The sequence below is a fragment of the Agelaius phoeniceus genome, chromosome 17 (assembly GCF_051311805.1).
Source record: "Agelaius phoeniceus isolate bAgePho1 chromosome 17, bAgePho1.hap1, whole genome shotgun sequence".
Taxonomy (NCBI): Eukaryota; Metazoa; Chordata; class Aves; order Passeriformes; family Icteridae; genus Agelaius; species Agelaius phoeniceus.
In genome coordinates this window covers 9,387,872-9,407,425 of record NC_135281.1, presented here as the reverse complement: position 1 = coordinate 9,407,425, position 19,554 = coordinate 9,387,872, and the positions used below count along the sequence as shown (strand labels likewise).

Here is a 19,554-nt window from a genome sequence, read left to right as displayed (position 1 = left end):
AGTGGTATTTGGGAATAGCAGTACTTAGCCCTTAGGGGTTTGTTTTTTTTAATTGTAAGAAAAAACAGAAAGGTAGCACTCAATAGAAAAACAGTGCTCAGTGCTTACATCACCTACTCAGCTAGATCGGCTGATATATCATTATCTGTTCCCTGAATATGAGTTTTTACATGAATTTCATGGTGGTTTGGCAATGGGTGTTGCTCCTCTGCTGTTTTATTTACTCCTGGCCCTGGTGAACAGTCTGTGCTGTTTGCTGACATAATGAAGGGGCCGTCATTCAAGCTGTACTTGAGCCAGTCCATAGTATTTGTTTAGTCTCTTAGTTGGCTTCTCTCAAAGAACTTTCTGCTGAATTTCCTGCATGGAACTCATAGATGTTTTTTGAGAGACAACATCATTCATTTGCTCACATTTGGGTCAAAGCACAAAGGCAGCTGGGCTGTATCATAAAGTTCATGAAGTTGGCAGAAAAAATTGTATACTGAAGAGCAGAATCTTTGCTTCTCAGCAGAGGTAAGGCTCCTTCACACCTAGTGAGTCAGTCATTTGTCTTGTGTGTTCTGTGAATGTGGATGATCCCTTGGAAATCACTCACCCACTGTAGGAAGTGGCAGGTTTTTTGGGTGCTGCATGTGATGCAGGCCTGAGATTTTCAAGAGTACTAAAGTTTTGGAGAACCAATGGCCTTTGATTATTAGGAGCATCTCTCTCACTGGGCTCTTTTAAAACACTTGGAAAGCCTGAGTGTTTTCAAGGTGGCCCTGGCTGCTTTGGTTGGCAGAGTTGGTACTGAAAATGAAACTGAAGATATAAAACAGTAACTAATGAACAAAAGAGTCAACAACAACAACAAAAGAGCTGAGTCAAAACACTTTAGTCAAGTAGCTTGAAATGTCTATTCTTTAGGACACGAGGAATTTTCCAAGATTTCCACATACTGTTTTCAGATCTCTTGCTCTCTTTTTTCCCTGGGAAACCAGAAAGGACAAAACAGTTTCTAGACACAGTCTGCTTTGTGGTCCATATCAGCAGAGTGTCTTAAAGCCAATGTTTTGACCTCAGGATTCCAAGTTCTCAGGCGTAGGAGAGTCATTTTCCCAGAGACATGCCCAAGCTGGGATAGGTATGTATGAGTGTGCTCTGGCCACAACAAATCAGGGAGGATTTCTCTGAAACCAACAGTGTAAAGTTCATTCTAATTCAAAGTGACCTTCCACAGCAGCATCCCAGCAGACAGGACAATTTTTTATATTTTGATCGGAAATTTAATAATTTTTCACATTTTATACTTACAGAAAGCACAGACTTATTTGAAATGCTTTTTTTGTTTCAAGTGACCCCTCTACCAGACCTCAAAGCAAGAATGTTTCTGAATTCAAAGTTCAAATTTAGTCAGTTGTCCAGATTTTTGATACATTTGCATTGGACTTGTTTTGCCCATGCCTGTTCACAGCAATGAAATTGCCTGAAGAGCTGGTTTATCTTCCCAAGGGGATACAGATTGATCATCTGCACTTTGTAATCCCTCTTCCCTTTGGCATGCTGTCCATGAGATAAAGGTAAGAGTTCAGTAACTTCAGCAGAGAATCCCACTTGCCTTATTTGAGCATGGACAGATGGTTACATTTCTCTCACCCCTTTGGAATTCTCTCACCCATCTGGAATTCCCTATGCTAACATTCAATAACTGGTAGCAGCAGGAGACAAGAGCTGAAAAACCACTTCTAAAGCATTTCTTTGAGTCCCAGTGCTGTCTGTGTGCTGGCAATTCCATCTTCATTTGGAGTTCTGGAAGGATGCAGAGTGCCTGTTTTGGCTGGTCTGACCCAGTCCCTTCCTGCAGTGACATGTGCGTCGCAGGGGTGCTGAGGTCGCAGCTCATCCTACTTGCTACAACATTCCGTTCCACAGAACCATGGAAAATGCCAAGACAAATCAGACCCAGCTTCAGAGTAAGTCCAGCATCTTAGTCCAGTCCCTGGCTGCTAACATCTGTCTCAGAAAGTGGAGCAAACAGAGACTCTTTAGGGTCTGTGCCCCTGGCCATCCTTCCTACTCTGACAAACTGAAATCAAGCCATCATCATGAAGTGGACTTAATATCCAGTGCTGTAGGATGGTTTTATTACTAATTAACTGAGCTGTTTTTTTAAGGAAAGGATCTGCTGATACAATACAGATCATAATCTTGATGAGTGTCTCCAGCAGTGATGTTTTAGCTGTATATGAGATTGTTGGGTTAGTCATGATTTCCAGAAGTGTTCTTGATTAACTAACTCTGATGTGGTAGTACAGATCTGGAAATGGAAGGCTCAGCTAGAAGCCTGCCTTAAAGTACTTTTGGAGAGTTCTGAATTGATCTAGTATTTCACTGGATTTTTAACACTATCCTGGGATCTCTCTCCTGGCACATGGTGTCAAGGAGAGAACTTACAGAGAAAGACTGAGTGGTGTTGTCACTGTACTTGACAAATATCCCTTTAAATCAAAAAATCTGATTAATGTGGATGGTAATTCCTGGCACACAACCAGCAGTGTTCACACATGAAGAACAGTGAATCCTGCCCCCATGTCCAGCTCTGCTGCTGCTCCTCAGCTTTTGCCCAAAGCAGCACCACAGGCTCAGTTTGCCTTCACCTTTGGGACTGTTTTCAGACTCTTGAGTATTTGTCTATAGATTTCTCAAAACTTAGATGAACAATTAATGAAGACAGGCTGAATTTCCCCTGCCATGCAGACAGGTTTTGGGCTGGGTGACCTCTCCCCCCTGGCACAGTTTTCTACTCAAATTGCCTCAAATTTCTCTCCTGAGAGATAAGGGGGAGTGGTGAGGTGGCAAGAGCCTTTTCCCTGTGCTGAGTTCTTACAATGGATGCTAAAACCTGGAGCAGGTGCTTTTTACACTGGAATTTTATAGCACCTGGAAATCCCATGTGAAACATTCCTGGTGCATAACACGTTATTGTTTACTTGACCTTGGGCATTTCCTGAAACTTTATCCTTGAGTTTTGTTCTTTGTGCTTCTGCAATCCCTAAGGGAGTTGTTTCTCTGCTCCTCTGGTAAAACCTGCTTCCATGACAACTCCTGGGGGCTTTCCATTCATTTCTTTACACACACTCAAGCTTTTTTTATTCCCAAACTGCCTTCATGATGATCTAGTCCCAGCTCTCAGCAGTGTCTGCTCTCAAATCACTTCATCTGCACAAATTACTTCCGATCACAAGCCATTACATCAGAAGGGAGTGATGCCTAAAATTCCTGGTAAAGCAACAAACTAGTACTAAAAATAATCAGACCTCATGGAAAATGTCACACATCAGGTGCAGAAGACATGGATAGCACAGTGTGCACTAGCACTGGGGGAAAAAATTACCTAAAGGTTTTTCATAAATGAGATGCTCGTCAGCTGGAAGAGAGGAGGAACATTGGCAGTTAACTACACAGTGCTGGAATTCTGCCTGACCTTTTTTTAAACACAAAATCAGGGGGCAGGAATCTTCATTCCTTCTTGGTGGTACTTCTTCCTTAAAGCTGCTGATGCCAAATGAAGTTTAAAAATTCCTGTGTTGTTATAAGAGTCCTCTTGAGTATCACATTCCTCACACCTCTCTCGAGGCTGTCTGTGCAGTCTCACCTCTGCCATGTGTTACCCAAGGTAGCTGTGAAGATGAGGCAGTGGATACATTCACTTCAGAACACACAGGATCCTTTTCTTGAAACAAAACCCTTCTGCACCAATATGTAGTATTCTCACTAACACTGTTAATTCATGACTAGTAACTTCTTTTTGTGCTTGGCCCATCTTGTCTAGGCTATGCTTTTGCCAAGAAAGGTTGGATTGGATGATCCTTGAGGTCACTCCCAAGCTGGAATTCTGGGATTCTACGATTCATCATTTGCAGAATATATCCTTCAGATGAATGCATTTCATGCTAAACATTTGGAGGAACTAAGCAGCCTTAAGCCATCTGTATTCAGCACATACCAGAAGCACTTCTCTGAGGGCAAACTAAATTGACTTGAAAATTAAGTGTATTTTTAAGTGTTTTCCTGAAACAGGAACCTCTGGAGTTGTTTCTGTTGCATTGCAGTTCAGTTCATAGCCAGGAACTCCTCTGCCAGTTCTCAGAAGTCAGAGAACCTGATGCTATTTCATTAGAGATTTTCATTAGAATTTTTTTTCTTCTTGAGTCAGACTCCCACATAGAATAAAAACATTCTGTAAGGCAGTCATAAGGAGGAATAAGCAATTTGCTGTTCCCAGAAGCTGGTGTTAGGCACAGCACCTCCTCACTGCCTGTAACAGGCACAGGAATAGATGGGCAACTCAGTGTTCCAGAGAATCATTAAATCTCCTGAGTTGGGAGTGTCCAGCAGGGATCAATGAGTTCATGCTGAGCTTTTGCTGGGTTTGGTGACCAGGGGCTTTCAGATGGGCTCTTCTGCCAGGGGAGCAAGAGGACCTGGGGCATACTGAGGTGTATCTCGCCCTGTTGAAAGATTTTGCTCCTCTGACAAAACCAAGACTGATTTTTAACCAAGATATTGACAGTTGCACATGAAACCCCCAGTCCTGACCACCAGCAGGGCTTTGCCCTGCAGAGACAACAGTGGGGGCAAAGGCAGCTGTAGCCTCCTGGAAAGGACAAAAACAAAAAACAACCAATGCCACATGGCAAGGATTAATCTTTCCCAGGGCTGTACCTCAGCATGGTGGAAATTTTGACAGCTCGTTTCCATGCCATGAGAAGAGGCAGGATTATGGGATAGCCCACACCACAAACTGTGAAAGACTAGTAAGTACCCTGTGAGTACTTGTGGTGTCCCAAAGGGCAGGGGATCTCTGCAGACAAGAGGTGCTGAATCACAGGTAAGGCTGTTCCTCCATGACATATGACAGCACACAACACATGAAACTGTGAAAGGAGAATTGGGGTTGATATTCTCAGAGCTGATTTTTCCTTTCAGGTTCAGAGTCATGAGGTGGGAAATGTACACTCCTATTCTTATCTCCCAAGTTTCCCAGCTAAAGGGCTCTCAGCTTCTGGGAAGATCAAAAGAAGTTCAATAAATCACCTGCCAGGCTGCAGTATCACAGAAGGAAGTGAGAGAGACAGGAATAGAAACCAGCAGTAAGGAGCCTGTGTGATTTGACCAAAGCTGAGCAAGCACGTTGGATCAAGTCCCTGAAGCCAATCTGGACTCCTTACATTTCCCACTCAAAACCAGCCTGAAATCCACATGCCTGAGGCTCAGCAGCACTGACCACCCAACACACATCCTTGCTGAGCTCGTGTCCCCACAGCAACAGCTGGGAAGTTGTCATTCCTTGTGTTTCCAAAGGAAAATCATCAAGTCTCCCAGCTCCACTCCCATGTTACAGCTAAGTCACCACACTGCTGGAGCTCCTTCATCTTCAGACCAAGCACAGGATCCTGGGGCACTGGGTGGCCCAGGATGATGCTTGGGCGAACAGTGACAAAGGACACCACACAACAGAGACCCCAATTCTCCCCACACCCACATGGCACTGTGAGGTCTGGGATCTGCTTAGTCCCTTAGACACAGCGGGTTTCCTGCCCTTTTTCCCTAAACATTGTGTAATTATAATTGTTTTTCAAGTAAACAAGGAGTTGCTGAGGGAAGACTCCTGTTGAGTCAGACAATAACACGCCAAAGCTTCATGGTTCTAAACAGGGAGAGTGTTGTGCATGGATATTGTAGCTGTAGCCTTGGTGTTGTTACTGAGAAAAGTCTTAGGTTAAAGGGCACCTTTACTAATAAATTCAAATTTTATTGAGCTAAGAGAAGGCAGTGCCCAGACCTGATCACTAGAGCTCAAGTACCTTGTGAGCAAGGTCAGGGAAGCCAAACAATGTCTGACCAAACAGAATCACAGAACATCCTGAGCTGGGAGGGACCCGCAAAGGTCATTGGTCCAAATCCCAGCCCCACACAGGACATACTAAAATCCCACCCTGTGCCTGAGAGCATTGTCCAAATGGTCTTTGAGCTCTGGTTCAGGCTTTGGGCTGTGACCACTGCCCTGGGGAGCCTGTTCTAATGCCTAAGCGTCCTCTGGGAGAATAATCTTTTCCCAAAATCCAACCTAAACCTCCCTTGACACAGCTCCAGCCATTCCCTCAGCTCCTGTCACTGTCACCAGAGAGCAAAGGCCAGTGCTGCCCCTGTAAGTGACCCTATAAACCTCCCAGGGCAAAACCAAACTGTCCCATGATGGGCAAGTGGTGTCCCAACACTTGCTTGGAAGCAAACTAGGAAGAAGTGAAAACTCCAGCATTGTGCTCTGTAACTACCACAAGAAACCAAGTTTTTCTTTAAAAAGACAATTTCATGTTAGTACTTCTTTAACTGCCTTTTAAATGGTTGATTCAGCACTACAGTATTGTATGAACAAGTCTGTTGAGCACTAAATATTCTTGAATAATTTAATTTACTCTGGGAGATGGTGATAAAAGCTACTGTCATCTGTTCACAGCTTAATCAGCAGCAGGCGGCAATCATTTGCTTTTTGGAAGGTGATTACTCCAAAGACATCCCAACACCTTCGGAATGTGGAACCTGGGAAGATCATCCCACTTCACAGAATCACAGAACAGTTTGAGCTGGAAGGGACCCAGGTCTGAAGGTTAGGTTAGGTCTGAGCAGTAACTTCTGTTTGAGTTGTACTCGATTGCAGGTTTGTGAAGCTCACAATGTCAATTGTTCATCTTCAATCTGGTTTTGGGTCTAACCCTCAAGAAACTTTGCAAACATCATCAAAATCCTATTAATTCCATATAAACCCCCACCCAGGGACTGCTTTACCAGCATTGCTGTCATCTGCCTAGGATATTTCAACTTTCTCCTCAGCAGACTCCAAACCATCTCCCATTCTCACTCTCTTCCTAAAAACAGCCAACAACTGAATTTTCACCCCAGGATCACCCTCCCCACCCTCCCTGGCCACAGTTTCCATGGTTCCCATTTCCAGTGCTGGCTTCCAGCTGTCCCAGACGGGTTTGGTGCCATTACCTGGGTTCCACAGGATTTTCTCCACCATCAGCAGAGTCAGGGACTGGATACGGAGTCTGGGAATGGATCCTGAGTCAGGGGCTGGATCCTGAATCAGGGGCTGAATCATGAATCAGGGACTGGATCCTGAGTCAGGGAGAGAACCATAAATCTGGATTTAGCCACAGTTCCAACTCTTCCATTTACAAAGGGGACAAAAAGGCCCTTTGGGGACCAACACAGGCAGCTGGACAGTGAGGTGAGGGTGGGGAGGGACCCCCCAGCCCTTCCTGCACCCCAAGGCCAGACACAGCTCTGAACTGGTGACCCTCCAGCAACACTTGTAGGGTCATCAGGCCACCAAAATGTGTTTGAGCTTCTTTAATAGAACTATACTGACAAACCAAACTCTTTCTTTTTATTGATGTTTTTCATGGAGGTTTTCGTAGTTTCTTTGGAAGGGTTTATCAGTCAGATTCTGGTTTTGCTCAATGTGAGGCAAAAATTCTCTTTCCATTAAAAATACATGGTATGTGCTCAGCAGGCAGAGTTTCACCCAGCTCTGGATGCAGATCCATGGTGTGAGCCCCACTCAGCCCAAGAGCACCTGACCCATCTCCTCACCTGGCCAAAGTGACACCAACTCATCATGGGGCTCCTCAGTTCCCTTGTGTCCCCCTGGCTCCATCTGGGATAGGTCACCTGCTGTGCCTTCTCTTGCTTGCTTTTGTAGACTTTCCACTCTTAGGAAGCTCCTTGAACACATAAAGGAATAAAAATTATAAATTGAGGAGGGGTAGAAATGAGGGCAGGGAGTCAGGTGAGACCCTGTGGGAAAAGATGTCCCGACATCCCTGTTCTCTGCCCCACAGGCTGGGCTGCCCTGCACATCTCAGCCCCCTCTGTTCCTGCTCCAGGACAGGATTGACTCCCTCAGGCTCACCTCTGCTTCTCCAACAGGGCTGGCACTGTCCCCCTCTGGCCCTGGCACCAGGAAATTTGGTCCCACTGTTGGGTGACTGCTGTGAGGGTTGAGTCCCAGCAGGGACAGCCTGGACACATCACACAGATTTACAGCCAGAAAGGAAAGTGTTACCATCAGGAGGAAAATAGAAGTGTGCTTCAAAATAAGATAAAATTTGCACCTCTGGAATAGTGTTGGGAGAATGCAAATAAGTTTAGTGTGCATTAGCACTCCCTGAGCACACTCCCACAGAGCCTGGAGGGCTCAGCCCATTGTCAGCTGCTGAGCAACATGGGAGGATGCAGAATCTGCAGGCAGAAGATTGAATTTACCTGCCTTGTGCATGACAAGTTGGCAGCCTCAGGCAAAATGGGCTGTAGGCTGTTTCAACAAGATGAATTGTGCATTTGCCCTGGTTTCATCCCCTCACAGCTCTCTGCACACCTCAGAAATTCCCCCGCTTTGTTTCTTCTATCAGCCCTGGCTCTCCACCCCTGGCATGAGCCAGCTATGCGTAACCTCACTAGAAAAACTCCCTCTGACTCCTTCCATTCACTTAGTAATTCCCTGACCTCATTCCAATCTTTACAGCTGAGCCAGATCTCCTGGGATGAGGAGAGACGTGTCCCAACTGCTCCTGCACCGAGCAGGTTGGGAGCATGTCAGCTCCTGCTGCCAATCCTCCAGGGTTTGAGGCATCACCACCACCAGCCTGAGTCATTGGCACACCTGGCTGTGGTTACAGGTGGCCAAGGAGCCCATGGCACTGACCTAACCCACCTCAGCACTTTAAACCAACCAGTGGTTTTGTGGGATTTTATCTGGGTTTAAGCATTTAGCAGCAGGGGGAAGCCTGACATGGAGAACAGCGTGGGCTTGGCTTTTTATATATTGCTTGTAGCATTTGGAAAATTATCTTCTGAGTACTAAATATATGAGTCATCCTGGGATATCACTGCATCTACTTTTAGATCCAACCATGTGCTCTCCTCTGCCATAGTTTATAAGGAAAGAGTCTTTTAAACCATCAGGAAAAAGCTCATGCTGCCAACTCTTCCTTTTCTCTCCCTGGGCTTTGGAAACTTCAGGGGAAACCAAAAGGGATTTTCATCCTGTTAATGTTAATTAGCTGAAAAGGTGAAATACCTTGTGATGAAGCCACAGGTGGTTTGAGAGTGCTCTCTGTGCAGAACCCATCCTGGCTTTTCCAGCAAAGCCCAGTGCCTGGAAGCCCAGAAGGACTCACGTGCCAGGGTGTTTGGCCACACTTATAAAGGTTAACATTTATCAGAAAGATCTTCCTCAGTCACCCTGCCTACCAGCCCACGTGAGAAGAAAATTCCCTGGGCAGAAATTCCAGCTAACTTGACAATGAGGGGAATAGGGTTGGGAGGAGACTGAGGAGAGGCTCCAAATCCCCTGAACAGAGCATGATAACAACGTGTGGGTGCTCAGGAGATACCCTGGTAGAGCAAGTCAGGCTCGTGGCACTGAGCTGGTGGCACAGGGCATCATCCCCTGCCAGCTCCTCAGTGCTGCAGTGGCTGGTGGCAGGGGAAGCTGGCAGAGGGTGCAGAGCTCTCTCACTCAGCCTGGGCCATCTTGTTATTTAATCCCCCTCTCCTGCTTCACTGAGCTGAGCTCTGTGATCCCCATTGCAACCTGCCAAGGCACAAGGGAGCCAGACATGGTGCCCCAAGGAGGGCTGGACATGGTGGACCCTCATTCAGTGTGGGAGGCAGTTCCTGCACTAACAGCTCTCCATTCCTGTTCTCCCTCAGACCAAGGGCTCCAAATGCTTTGCGCTGAGTCAGGATAACTGCAATGCAGCAGGCTGGGAATCCCTCAAGGAGCTGCAGCCAACGCCAGAGGCTCCAGCTGCTCCAGCCTTCATCCCATCAGCACCGGCTGTCCTGCCTTGCACTCTGCCTTGGAGCAAAGTGCTGCAGCTGAGCTTCAGTTCTCACTGTGCTGTGATGGAAACCCTCCTCATGTCCTGCCCCAGCTGCTCTCAGACCCTGCAGAGGCACTTGGCTCCTGCCAAGGGACTAGGAGAAAGTGATGCTCAGAGACTGAGCTGCATCCCACTGGGATAAAGCAGCTTGGGAGGGCAGAGATCAGAATTGGTAAAAACTGAGCATTGGGAAGGGGAGTTCTGGTCCCCTGTGAATCTCCTTAGCAGGATTTCAAGGCCAGGCTTGGTGAAGCTTCAAGGAGATTGCCAGGACTGAGGGGATTCCCAGGATCAGCCCAGGCTCAACGCAGAGGGGTGAGGGCTCCCCTCAGCTGCTTTTCAGCCATTTGCTTCTCTTCTTCCCTGGCTGAACCAACCCAGGACAATGCCAGGGTCACTGAGCTGCTTCATCCTCTGAGCCTAAAAATGGGGTGAGACATTGCAAGTTTGGGATCCCAGTTCAAGCCTGGGATCCTCAGTTCAAGCCTGTGGTGCCAGGCAGGTGTGAGCACACATCCAGAGACTCCCAAGCTGTGGAACAGTGAAGAGGCAAGCGCTGCCTCTTGGGATCATCCCCTGTCATCCAGACTGCGTGGATTAACTTGTCACTGCAGCAGGAAGAGCCTGGGATGTGTCTGTGGGCAGTGAGGAGAGGGTAAAATTCCCTTCTTCCCCCCTCAGCTTCCTTGCACAGAGGAAGTGTGGGGGCACTTTCAGGTAGCATTTGCTTCAGAGAGCTTTAAACAGCTCCAAGCTGGGGGGAAACATCATCTTCTGAACCACAAACTATTCCTGGTATCTGGTCCACTAAAGAAGAACTATAAAAAGTCAAACTCATTCACAGCATAAAATGTAGCTCTGCGTCATCATTGCTACAGGCTGGAAAATGCCAGAGGCGGTCAGTCTTGTTGACTTCCCTAAGCAACATCTGTTTATATAAAACCTCCTGCAGTCAGCAGAACTGTCCCAAGCCCAGCCCACAGAGCACACAGCCAGGTTTGGGGACAGAGCTGGGCTCAGGGAGACACAGCTGGGCTGGCCCAAGAGACATGAGTGTCACCCTGGGCACAAATCCCAGTGCAAGCTGTCTGCATCCTGCTGGCACACAGCCTCACTGCGGCTCAGGGGGCAGGGGTTGGCTGGGGCTGTGTGATCACAGAACCCCAGAATGGTTTGTGTTGGAAGGGATCTTCAAGATCACCTTGTTCCAATGCCCTGCCATGGGCAGAGATGCCAACATGTGGGAAAAACAGACAATATCCAGGGTCAGATATGATGGTCTGGGTCTCCCAGCACCACCTCCAAGTGAGACTAGGAAAGGACTCGGGTGACAGAGAGGTATATGATAAAATAACTTCTTTGGTTTCTTTCTTTAGAAAACATCTTTCACACATGGTATAAAAACAGGTAGTTAAGAAATAAATTTCAAACTAGCTGTACCAGTGAGTTTGGGGCATCCTCCCCCTTCCTGTGCCTCAGCAGCAAACTCTTTTCTCAAACAAAAGCATGATAAAAATCACAAGCAAATCCTCCGTGGGAAATACTGTTAAATTACTAAAACCCCCAACAAGCCCAAACTTACACAGTTTAAAACAAAGCCAAACCATTTTCTATAAAGGGAACCATGTTCTTCCCCAGAAATAATGACCCTGGATGCAGGTTTTTCTTATGATAAAATATTGACTCTTGCTGAGGGCTGGAAAATCTGTGGCCAACACCTGCTGAACTCCCAGGAGCTGCCCCAGCAGCTGGCAAGAGGATGTTGCTGCTCACACATTCTATCCTATCCCATCCCATCCCATCCCATCCCATCCCATCCCATCCCATCCCATCCCATCCCATCCCATCCCATCCCATCCCACCCCATCAGCAGCGACACAGCTGCCATAGCACAATGCCCCTCCATCACTCGTCTCTCATGCTGCTTTTCAAGTTATGTTTGGAAAGATGAATAAATTAATGAAGCCTCAGAAGATAAAAACCAAAACAAAGAGCACCCAAAAAGTCCAGTTCATGCTCTCAGCGCAGCAGGAAGCGCTCACGGACTTTCTCCTCAATGGAGTGGAGCTTGACCATGCGCAGCGCGTCCAGCAGCTCCTTGGTGACTTCAGAGTCCTCCTCCTTCCTGTGGGTGAGGAAAGCCCGGATTTTCTCCTGGATGGCTGCCCTGGTCCATGCTGGCTGCTTCTTTGGTGAGCGCTCCAGGATCTGCTGCAGGCGCTTCAGCTTCTTGACGGGGATGTTCTGGTACACCACAAAGTCTATCATGGCCTGGTCGCAGTCAGCATCATCTGCAGCTGGTGGGGGAAAACAGCCCGGGGTTAAAGGGACACGGACAGCAGGGCACAGCCCTGCCAAGGCTCTCTGTGGGACATCTGCCCACAGGGCTGGTGAGTGCCCCAGGCCTGGAAGCGTTCAAGGCCAGGTTGGATGGGTGCTGGAACAACCCGGTCTAGTGGAAGGCTGAACTCTTATCAGTGATGCACCCTAGCCGGGGCAGTTGGAAAACAAGGTGTAGAAGTTCTGTAGAAAGTCAATGTACTTATTCCATGCTCCTCCCCATCAGGGAATAGAGGAACATCCCAGACAAATCTGATGCAATTGCAGTAAGTATTTACACATTCTTTTTTTCTGAAAGTTTCCGTTTTCCCCTGCAGATCTGTAACCTTTTGTAACAGATTTGTAACAGGACCAGCCCTAAGCACAGCCTCAGTCAGGGCACTGGGATGGGACAGATCCGGCCCTGGCCTGTGGAAGCTGCTGGAGTGCATCCAGCATCAGGAATGAAAACAGAAAGAATTTTCAAGACGTCAAGGCCAAAGGATTACTCAGTCAGGGAGAGATTAGCCCAGTTTCATGCCATTGCAGACTGGGAACAGTTTCTCTGGTTATAGTGGGGTGGGTTGAGCTCCACTGCTCCAGCTCTGCCTCCCCAGCAGGCTCGGCTTGATAATCAGATCCCTGTGAGGCTCCTGAAGGAATCATAACAAACTGGAGTTAAAAAAACCCCTCCAGCTCCCATTGCTGGGGCTTCCTCCCTCTATAAATATCTGCAAAGGGCTGGTGTGGCTGCGGGGGCCGGTGCCTGACGCACGTGCTGCTGACCCTGCTCTGACCTGGCCATGCCCACCCCGGGACTGGTGACGGAGCTTCCCAGTCTCTGTGTCAGGATCACACTCCTGGCAGGGAGCTCATGGTGTGAGTCAGGCTTTGTAAGGAGAAATCTCTGTGCTGGTGATGCCAGGAGAGTGTGGAAAAGTGAGAGCTGCCTGGAGGGGAAGCCTCCACGTTCCCTCACCACACACGGGATGTCCTGAGTTGGAAGGGACCCACAAGGTTCATTGAGTCCAAGTCCTGGCTCTGCACAGACCACCCAAAACCCCTACAACATGCCTGACAGCTTTGGCCATGACACTTCCCTGGGGAGCCTGTTCCAGTGCCTGGAAACTGGAACAAACCCTGTGGGTGGGTTTCATTAAAGCTTTTCTACCAAGCTTCATCCTGGTTAAAGAATGACATTTTTTCACTCCAGAAGAACCTCCCCTGGATGTGATGAGGTCCCCACTGCTTTTCAGATTTTCAGGACATGGCAGTGGATAATCTCATCCAGGCTCACTTTCCCATTAAAGGTTGGACCAGATAAATTTTCTGAGTCCCTCCCACCTGAGCTCTTCTATGGCTTTATGACTGACACCACGTCTCCACTTTTACACCTGACAGGTCAAAATCCACCCCACACCAGCTCCAATGAACCTTGGGATCTGCTCCACTCCACCACTCAAGCACAAGACCAGGCTGCCATAAAAGCTTCTAGGAAAGAGGTGCAGCCAGGAAAAGGGAGTGCAGGAGCTGTGCCAAGCTGGGTGTCTCAGCTGCCAAAATCCCCCCTTCCAGCACTCCCAGTTGTCCCTGGTAACATCCAACAGGATCTCACTGCCAGCTTTGTTCTCACTGTGCAGTGACTGCTGCTTAAGCCCAGCGCCCTGTCCTTGCTCTATGGGACTCATACTGGAAGGAGATGAAGGGAGACAGACTATTTCATCCATAATTATTATTAATTATGGATCACTCCATGCTTTTACAAGCCATTTCACCTCATTTGCATCTAACTAGGAGAAAGTCATGAGGAAGTTTGCTCTCATCCTGGCAGCATCAGTCCTGGCACGCTGTGCCCGTGGCTCACCTGCTCCCTGTGTGCTGTTGCCTCCCCCACGTCTGCAGGATGTGCACAGGGTGTCGTGGTACTTGTTGCCCTGCACGTTGGTCACCTTCCCCTGCTGCTCACAGTCCTGGTGGGGCTGGCATGGGCTGGTGCTGGAGTTGGAGGAGAAGAAGCCGTGGGGGCAGTCATGGCACTGGGTGTCCTCAAAGGGGGTACCTGAGCATGGGGACACAACGGGACTGTCAGGTGACAGGCTGGCACAGGAGCAGAGGCAGCAGCTGGGGATGATGCCAGACACCATCTGAGCATGAGGATGATGTTTTGGAGATGATCACCGCCAGCATTTCCCCTGGGAACTGCATGTCCTCGCACAGGGCAAACAGCAGTGCTGATAAATTGTCAGCAGCCCTCAGACATGAGAGGACAAGAAGAGGACATCTCAGTATGAAAGGGCCACCTCCCAGCAGGAGCCTGCAGCCAGGCTGGTGGCTGAGCTGCCAGACCAGCCCCTCGGTTCCCAGAGCCGGAGGCTCCCGAGCAAGTGAAAGTAAAAGTCTCAGTGGAGGTGAAAGCTGAGCTGGCCTTGGCCGTGCTGTCACTGCTGCCCTGGCTCCGGGCCAGCGCTTCCCGTGTGTCACAGGGCTGATGCCACACGGGCAGGGCTGCACCGAGCAACATTCCCGCTCCCTGCGAGCAGAGGGAAAGGCCCTGGGGCAGGAGATTTCCCACCCCTTTCACCTCCTCTTCATGAATCAAGTTACAAGCAGTTTCTATGCTGTTGCTGCCTTTACGCTTTCCCAGAAGTCTGATCTTTCAGGTCCCTCCCAACCCAGACCATTCATAACGCCCAGCCATAACCCCCAACATCTGAGCCACTATTTACAAATGAGAATTCTCAAAAAGGTTTGTTTGCCCAGGAGGATTGCACAAGGATCAAAGCCCTCATCCAACCCAAACAGCAGCAAACTCTGCCTACGGTCCCCAGGGCACTCCTTCCCCATCCAGACACCAGCACTGGCAGGGCCAGGGCTCTGCCCCCACACTGGACACTCAGTCCTTGCTGTGGTGTTCAGGTGCCTGGGCTGGGGGGCAATTCTCCCCACACAAGAAGCCATTTGCAAAAAATAAATAATAATAATAAAAAACCCAAAAAAACCCCAGCTTCTCCTCAAATACCCAGCTTGCTTGCATGGCTCCCCAGTCCTAAAGCCAACCCTCCAGACAAATTTCATGTTTAATTTCAAAGTGCTTCCTTGTAATGCCTGGAGATCTTCTTCCCCCTTTGCTGTGTTACTGCATTTTGTCATGTCCTATAGAAAATTAAACCCCAAATCTCAATCATAAAGATCAGCTAAAGACAACAGATATTTTCCCTGTGGCTGTTGAGCCTGGAGCTCTTCCATGCCACACATGGAAGGACTTCAAAAGACTCCTGCTTCACTACTTCAAGGTGTGAAGCAAGATGCTGCTGGGTTTGCTGGTCCTGCTCACACTGGTTTGCCATCCCCTGCTGTGTTTTCCAGGCAGAGCCTGGTCCTCACTGGTGAGTTTACACACATTTGGAGCAATTAAAGGACCAGAGAAATCTGTACAGGGAAAACAACAGGAGAATAAATCCCCTAAAAATACCTTGGGACTTAGATCACCCAAGGAGATGGAATCTCAGACTCAGGAGTAAAAACAAAGCTGGTTTTGTGGATTTGAAACCTGGCTGTGTGTCCACTGTGTGTTTTCAACACAGCCTCTCCCAAGTGCTCATTGAAAAACCACAAAACTGGCCCCAGAGCTACACACATTCCTCAGCCCTGCCTTTACATCATCAGCCACCTTCTTCAGCCCACATAACCAGCATTCCCAGCTCCCGGGCTGCCTATGCAAGGAGAAGGGAGCTGATGAATGGCTGGGAGCAGCTGGGACTGTCCCACCTGCCTGTGGCACAGGGCCAGGGGCTGCTCCAGGGATGGCCAAGTCACAGCCTGGCTCTGCCTGCTGTGGCAGGTGAGGCAGGTGGCTGGGACTGACACATCCCATCGGAGTGCGCTGCTGGGGATTTCAAAAGCGTTCAAACTGATAACTGTGGAAAAACCCAACCAAATTCCTCCTTGGAAAAGAGGCAGGAACAGCTGGCAGGGACGGCGCTGTGCCAGCACCAGAGCTAAAAGGGAGCCGGTCAGGCTATGGGCAAGCACCGGGTGCTGCATTTGGCCGCTGTATTTGCCTTTGATTTTTATCTCCCGCGGAGACTTTGGGTCGGACAGGAGCCGTGTGAGGACGCGCGGTGCCCGAATCACTTACCCGGCTTCAGAGCCCCGGCGCCGGGCGGGCACTCGGAGTGCCGGATGCACAGCTCCATGTTGGAGTAGTAGCCCTGCTGGCACTGGCAGGCGCGGTTGTGCGTGGCATTGCACTGCCGCACCTCCACCTGCTTCTCCCCGCAGATGACATTGCAGTAGCGGCACTTCTCCAGGTAGTTCCAGTACTGAGTGTAGTGCAAATCCGGGCAGGGCTGGCACAGCGTGGCTCTGTCCCTGGAGCAGTGCTGTGCCACGAAGGTCCCCGGCGGGCACTGCTGGCATGTGATCCTCTCGCCCGTCACAGCGTCCTTCCACTGGTACGTGGGCTGGGCATCGCAGGCGAGCTCAGCCAGCAAAAGGAGGAGAGGGGGGAGCATCCACTACGGCAAAGACAGCGCAAAGAGCCCTGAGCTCATCCTCGGGCAGAGGCGGGAGCAGCAAACGCGGCTGCTGCTGTTACAGAACTTGTTATTGTTGTAGAGACAAGAAATTGTTCTCCCTCCCTATGCTGTTCCCAGCCCAAGCACCAGGTGCTGCCCTCCTTTGCCATCCCAAGTGACAGAGCATCCTTCCCAAACCCATTTGTGATGCATTCAGAACCCGATTTCCCTCCCTCAGAACTTGGAGCAGCTCCAGCACATTCCCCTCTTTCACCCCAGTCAGTTCCCCACCGCTGCAGTAAGAGACACCTTTGCAAACCCAGAAGCAGAAGGGAAGTTTTCCAGACTAGCAGATACAAAGCATGCTCCCTAGGACCTTTAACACCTTTCGGAAACGCAGATGCTCAGGATAGGACAGAATCCCAGAGCTTGTGGACCCTCCCTTTCCTTTCCAAAGACCACGTGCCCAGCCTGACAAGCAGAAGATCCCTTACCTTGGATGAATGCCTCCAGCTGGGCACATGGCAGGATGGCATCGCACCGAGGGCTTCCGAGCGCCGGGATCACACACCTGGGGGGACAGAGAGGCTCCTCAGAGGCTGCTGCTGCCTGCGCCGGGGCTCCTCTCGGCAGCAGCAGGCTCAACCCGAAAAGCAGCAGGTTCAGCGTAAAAACAGGGAGATGGGGAAGGGCTGATAGATAAAGGCTGATAGGGAAGGGCTGTCGGGAAAGGCTGGGTTTCCTCGCCTGCTTTCTTCCGAGTCAGCCCTTCCTCCGCGGGAGATGCCGGCTCTCCCCAGCGCAGGGACGGAGCAGAGCCTTATAGCGGCTGCGGGCGAGAGGCTCTGGGCACCCCCGCACCCACGCAGAGCCAGACACGTGGAATGGCCCGGGGGAGGGAAACCACCCCAGCCCACCGCAGCCGAGAGGGGAGCAGGAGCTGGTGGGGAAGCAGCCAAGGTTTCCCTTTCCTCCCTTTCCTCCCCTTCCTTCCCATCCCCATCCCATCCCATCCCTCGGGACCGGCTCCGCTCACCGCAACTCCGCCTCCCCCCTCCGCACCGCGCCGCTCCCCGCGGCCGGCAGCGCCTTTATAGACCGGCCCCTGGGAAAGACCCCTCTGGGACAAGGGGAGGTGACATCGCAGCTCCATCTCGGCCCCCCCCGGCTCCATCCCGGCCCCGAGCCCTTCCCGGTTCCCCGCCGCGGCGGCACCGCCTTCGCCTCCCGGCGCCCTCCCTCATCCGAGCGCCGCTTTCGCTCTCGTTTCTGCACTTGCCCCTAAAAGTGAGGCTTTCAGAGCAATGAAGTTCCTTTACCTCTGTGGAGGAAGGAGGCGAGTGGCATTCGCGCAGTTTTTCAAAGCTAAATTTTAAAGGGGGTTGGTGAGAAATCGTTTTCTGGCAGGGGAAAGGCAGGGAAATTCCCCTGTGAACGCTCTGTTCCCCGGCTGGAAGCGCAAAGAACTTCCCAGTAAGAGCAGCTGCCTCCCGCTGGGAGTTTGCCCCGTCAAAGGCAGCCCCGAGGGGCCGGTTCTGGCCGTGGTTACGGGCACTGAAACCGGCGCTGTGGGAAGCATCCCCCGGGCTCTGCCCAGGGCTCTGAGACCCCAGACCCCATCCCATTCCTCCTCCGAAGGCGCTGAGCCGGCCAAAACAGCCCCGATCGCCTGTGCTTGGGCACTGCAATCCTGAAGGCGGCTCCGAGCTGCAACCCTCTCCTTTCGGAGCACCGAGGATGACACCACCTCCAGCTGTACCACTAAACACGGGCACCTTTTGTGGCACAACATCCAGCAGCTGTGGAGGTCAGCACTCATCCTCACAGGTGACAGTGGCCCCAGGATTCCAATGAAAACTGAACTCAGCCTTGCAGGTACAGCCTTGGCAGACCACGTGTCCCAGAGCCTGCTCCAAGACACGGGACTCCTGCACTTTGTCCTGCTCTGTCTCGCCAGATTCCCTCTGAACAGACACTGGTGAACAGTCAAAACCACAGCAAATGCTCAAAAAGCAAATGCAACTCTCTGCAAGGATGAGGGAACCGCAGTGAGGACCTGAGAGGATGTGGAGGTTTTTCTCCTCAGGAGTCAGCTCCTCTTGCAGATCACTGCAGAGAATTAACAATTCTGCATCTGCCTTCTGCCTCTCTCAGTCACTGGGGCTGCAGATGGAGAATCTCATGGGCTTTATTCTGAACACTCTTAAAGTTCAGACCTACAAGAGCTAAACACATGATTCACCAAGAAAATCAAACCCAGGTCTCCACTACCCAGAAAGAGAAGGAAACACCAATGGTCAGAAAAAATCCAAAGCTCCATCCAGTAATGTCGGTTTGTACCCACCTTGGTTAAAGAAAATCCTGACTCCAGCAGGAGCCAAGGGGGGGTCAGTGCTACAGTCCAGCAGCAGGGTCTGGATTGTGTTTATTTGCACTTTACACAGAACAGACGATGGGCTGATTTACACAGGCCACTCTAAAGTGGTTTTTTGTTTTACTGCTTGTTTATCTGGATCCCCTGTAGCTGTCCAAAGTAATCCTGATGATTTGTAACTCATTTTGACATAATCCCTGAGCCAAGGACTGCCGGGGTTTCGCTTTGTCAGTGTGCAGCAGCTCAGTAATTAATCAGCTCATCTCCCAGCCCTGCCCCTGCACCGAGGCACAGCCCCTTGATGTTTTTTTGGGTGAAACTCTCCACTGGACTGGATCCAATAGAAAGCCCTGCTCTGGGCTCACCCAGCTGGGGAGTTTCAGTGGGATCCCTCTGCCTGGGGCTTGAC

At 50.1% G+C, this 19,554-nt stretch overlaps 1 protein-coding gene across 6 annotated transcripts; it reads right to left on the bottom strand.

Moving 5' to 3' along the window:
• Positions 1-67: 67 nt before the first annotated feature.
• TNFRSF6B (TNF receptor superfamily member 6b) lies at positions 68-18,236 on the bottom strand. Of its 6 annotated transcripts, XR_013184588.1 has the most exons (8): positions 18,091-18,236; positions 17,266-17,342; positions 16,393-16,771; positions 14,119-14,313; positions 11,982-12,232; positions 7,642-7,772; positions 7,039-7,164; positions 68-5,047 (listed from the first exon to the last, which is right to left on the bottom strand). XR_013184588.1 is itself a non-coding variant. In XM_054644718.2 (4 exons), the coding sequence occupies exons 1-4, from the start codon at positions 17,305-17,307 to the stop codon at positions 11,955-11,957; spliced, it is 894 nt and encodes a 297-aa protein (XP_054500693.1). In that variant the 5' UTR covers positions 17,308-17,677; the 3' UTR covers positions 11,804-11,954. The 6 variants fall into 6 exon arrangements, 1 of the variants encoding a protein (XP_054500693.1); XR_013184591.1 differs by lacking the exon at positions 18,091-18,236 and having other exon boundaries at positions 16,393-16,844; positions 17,266-17,681; XR_013184587.1 differs by lacking the exon at positions 18,091-18,236 and having other exon boundaries at positions 68-4,639; positions 17,266-17,681.
• Positions 18,237-19,554: the final 1,318 nt, after the last annotated feature.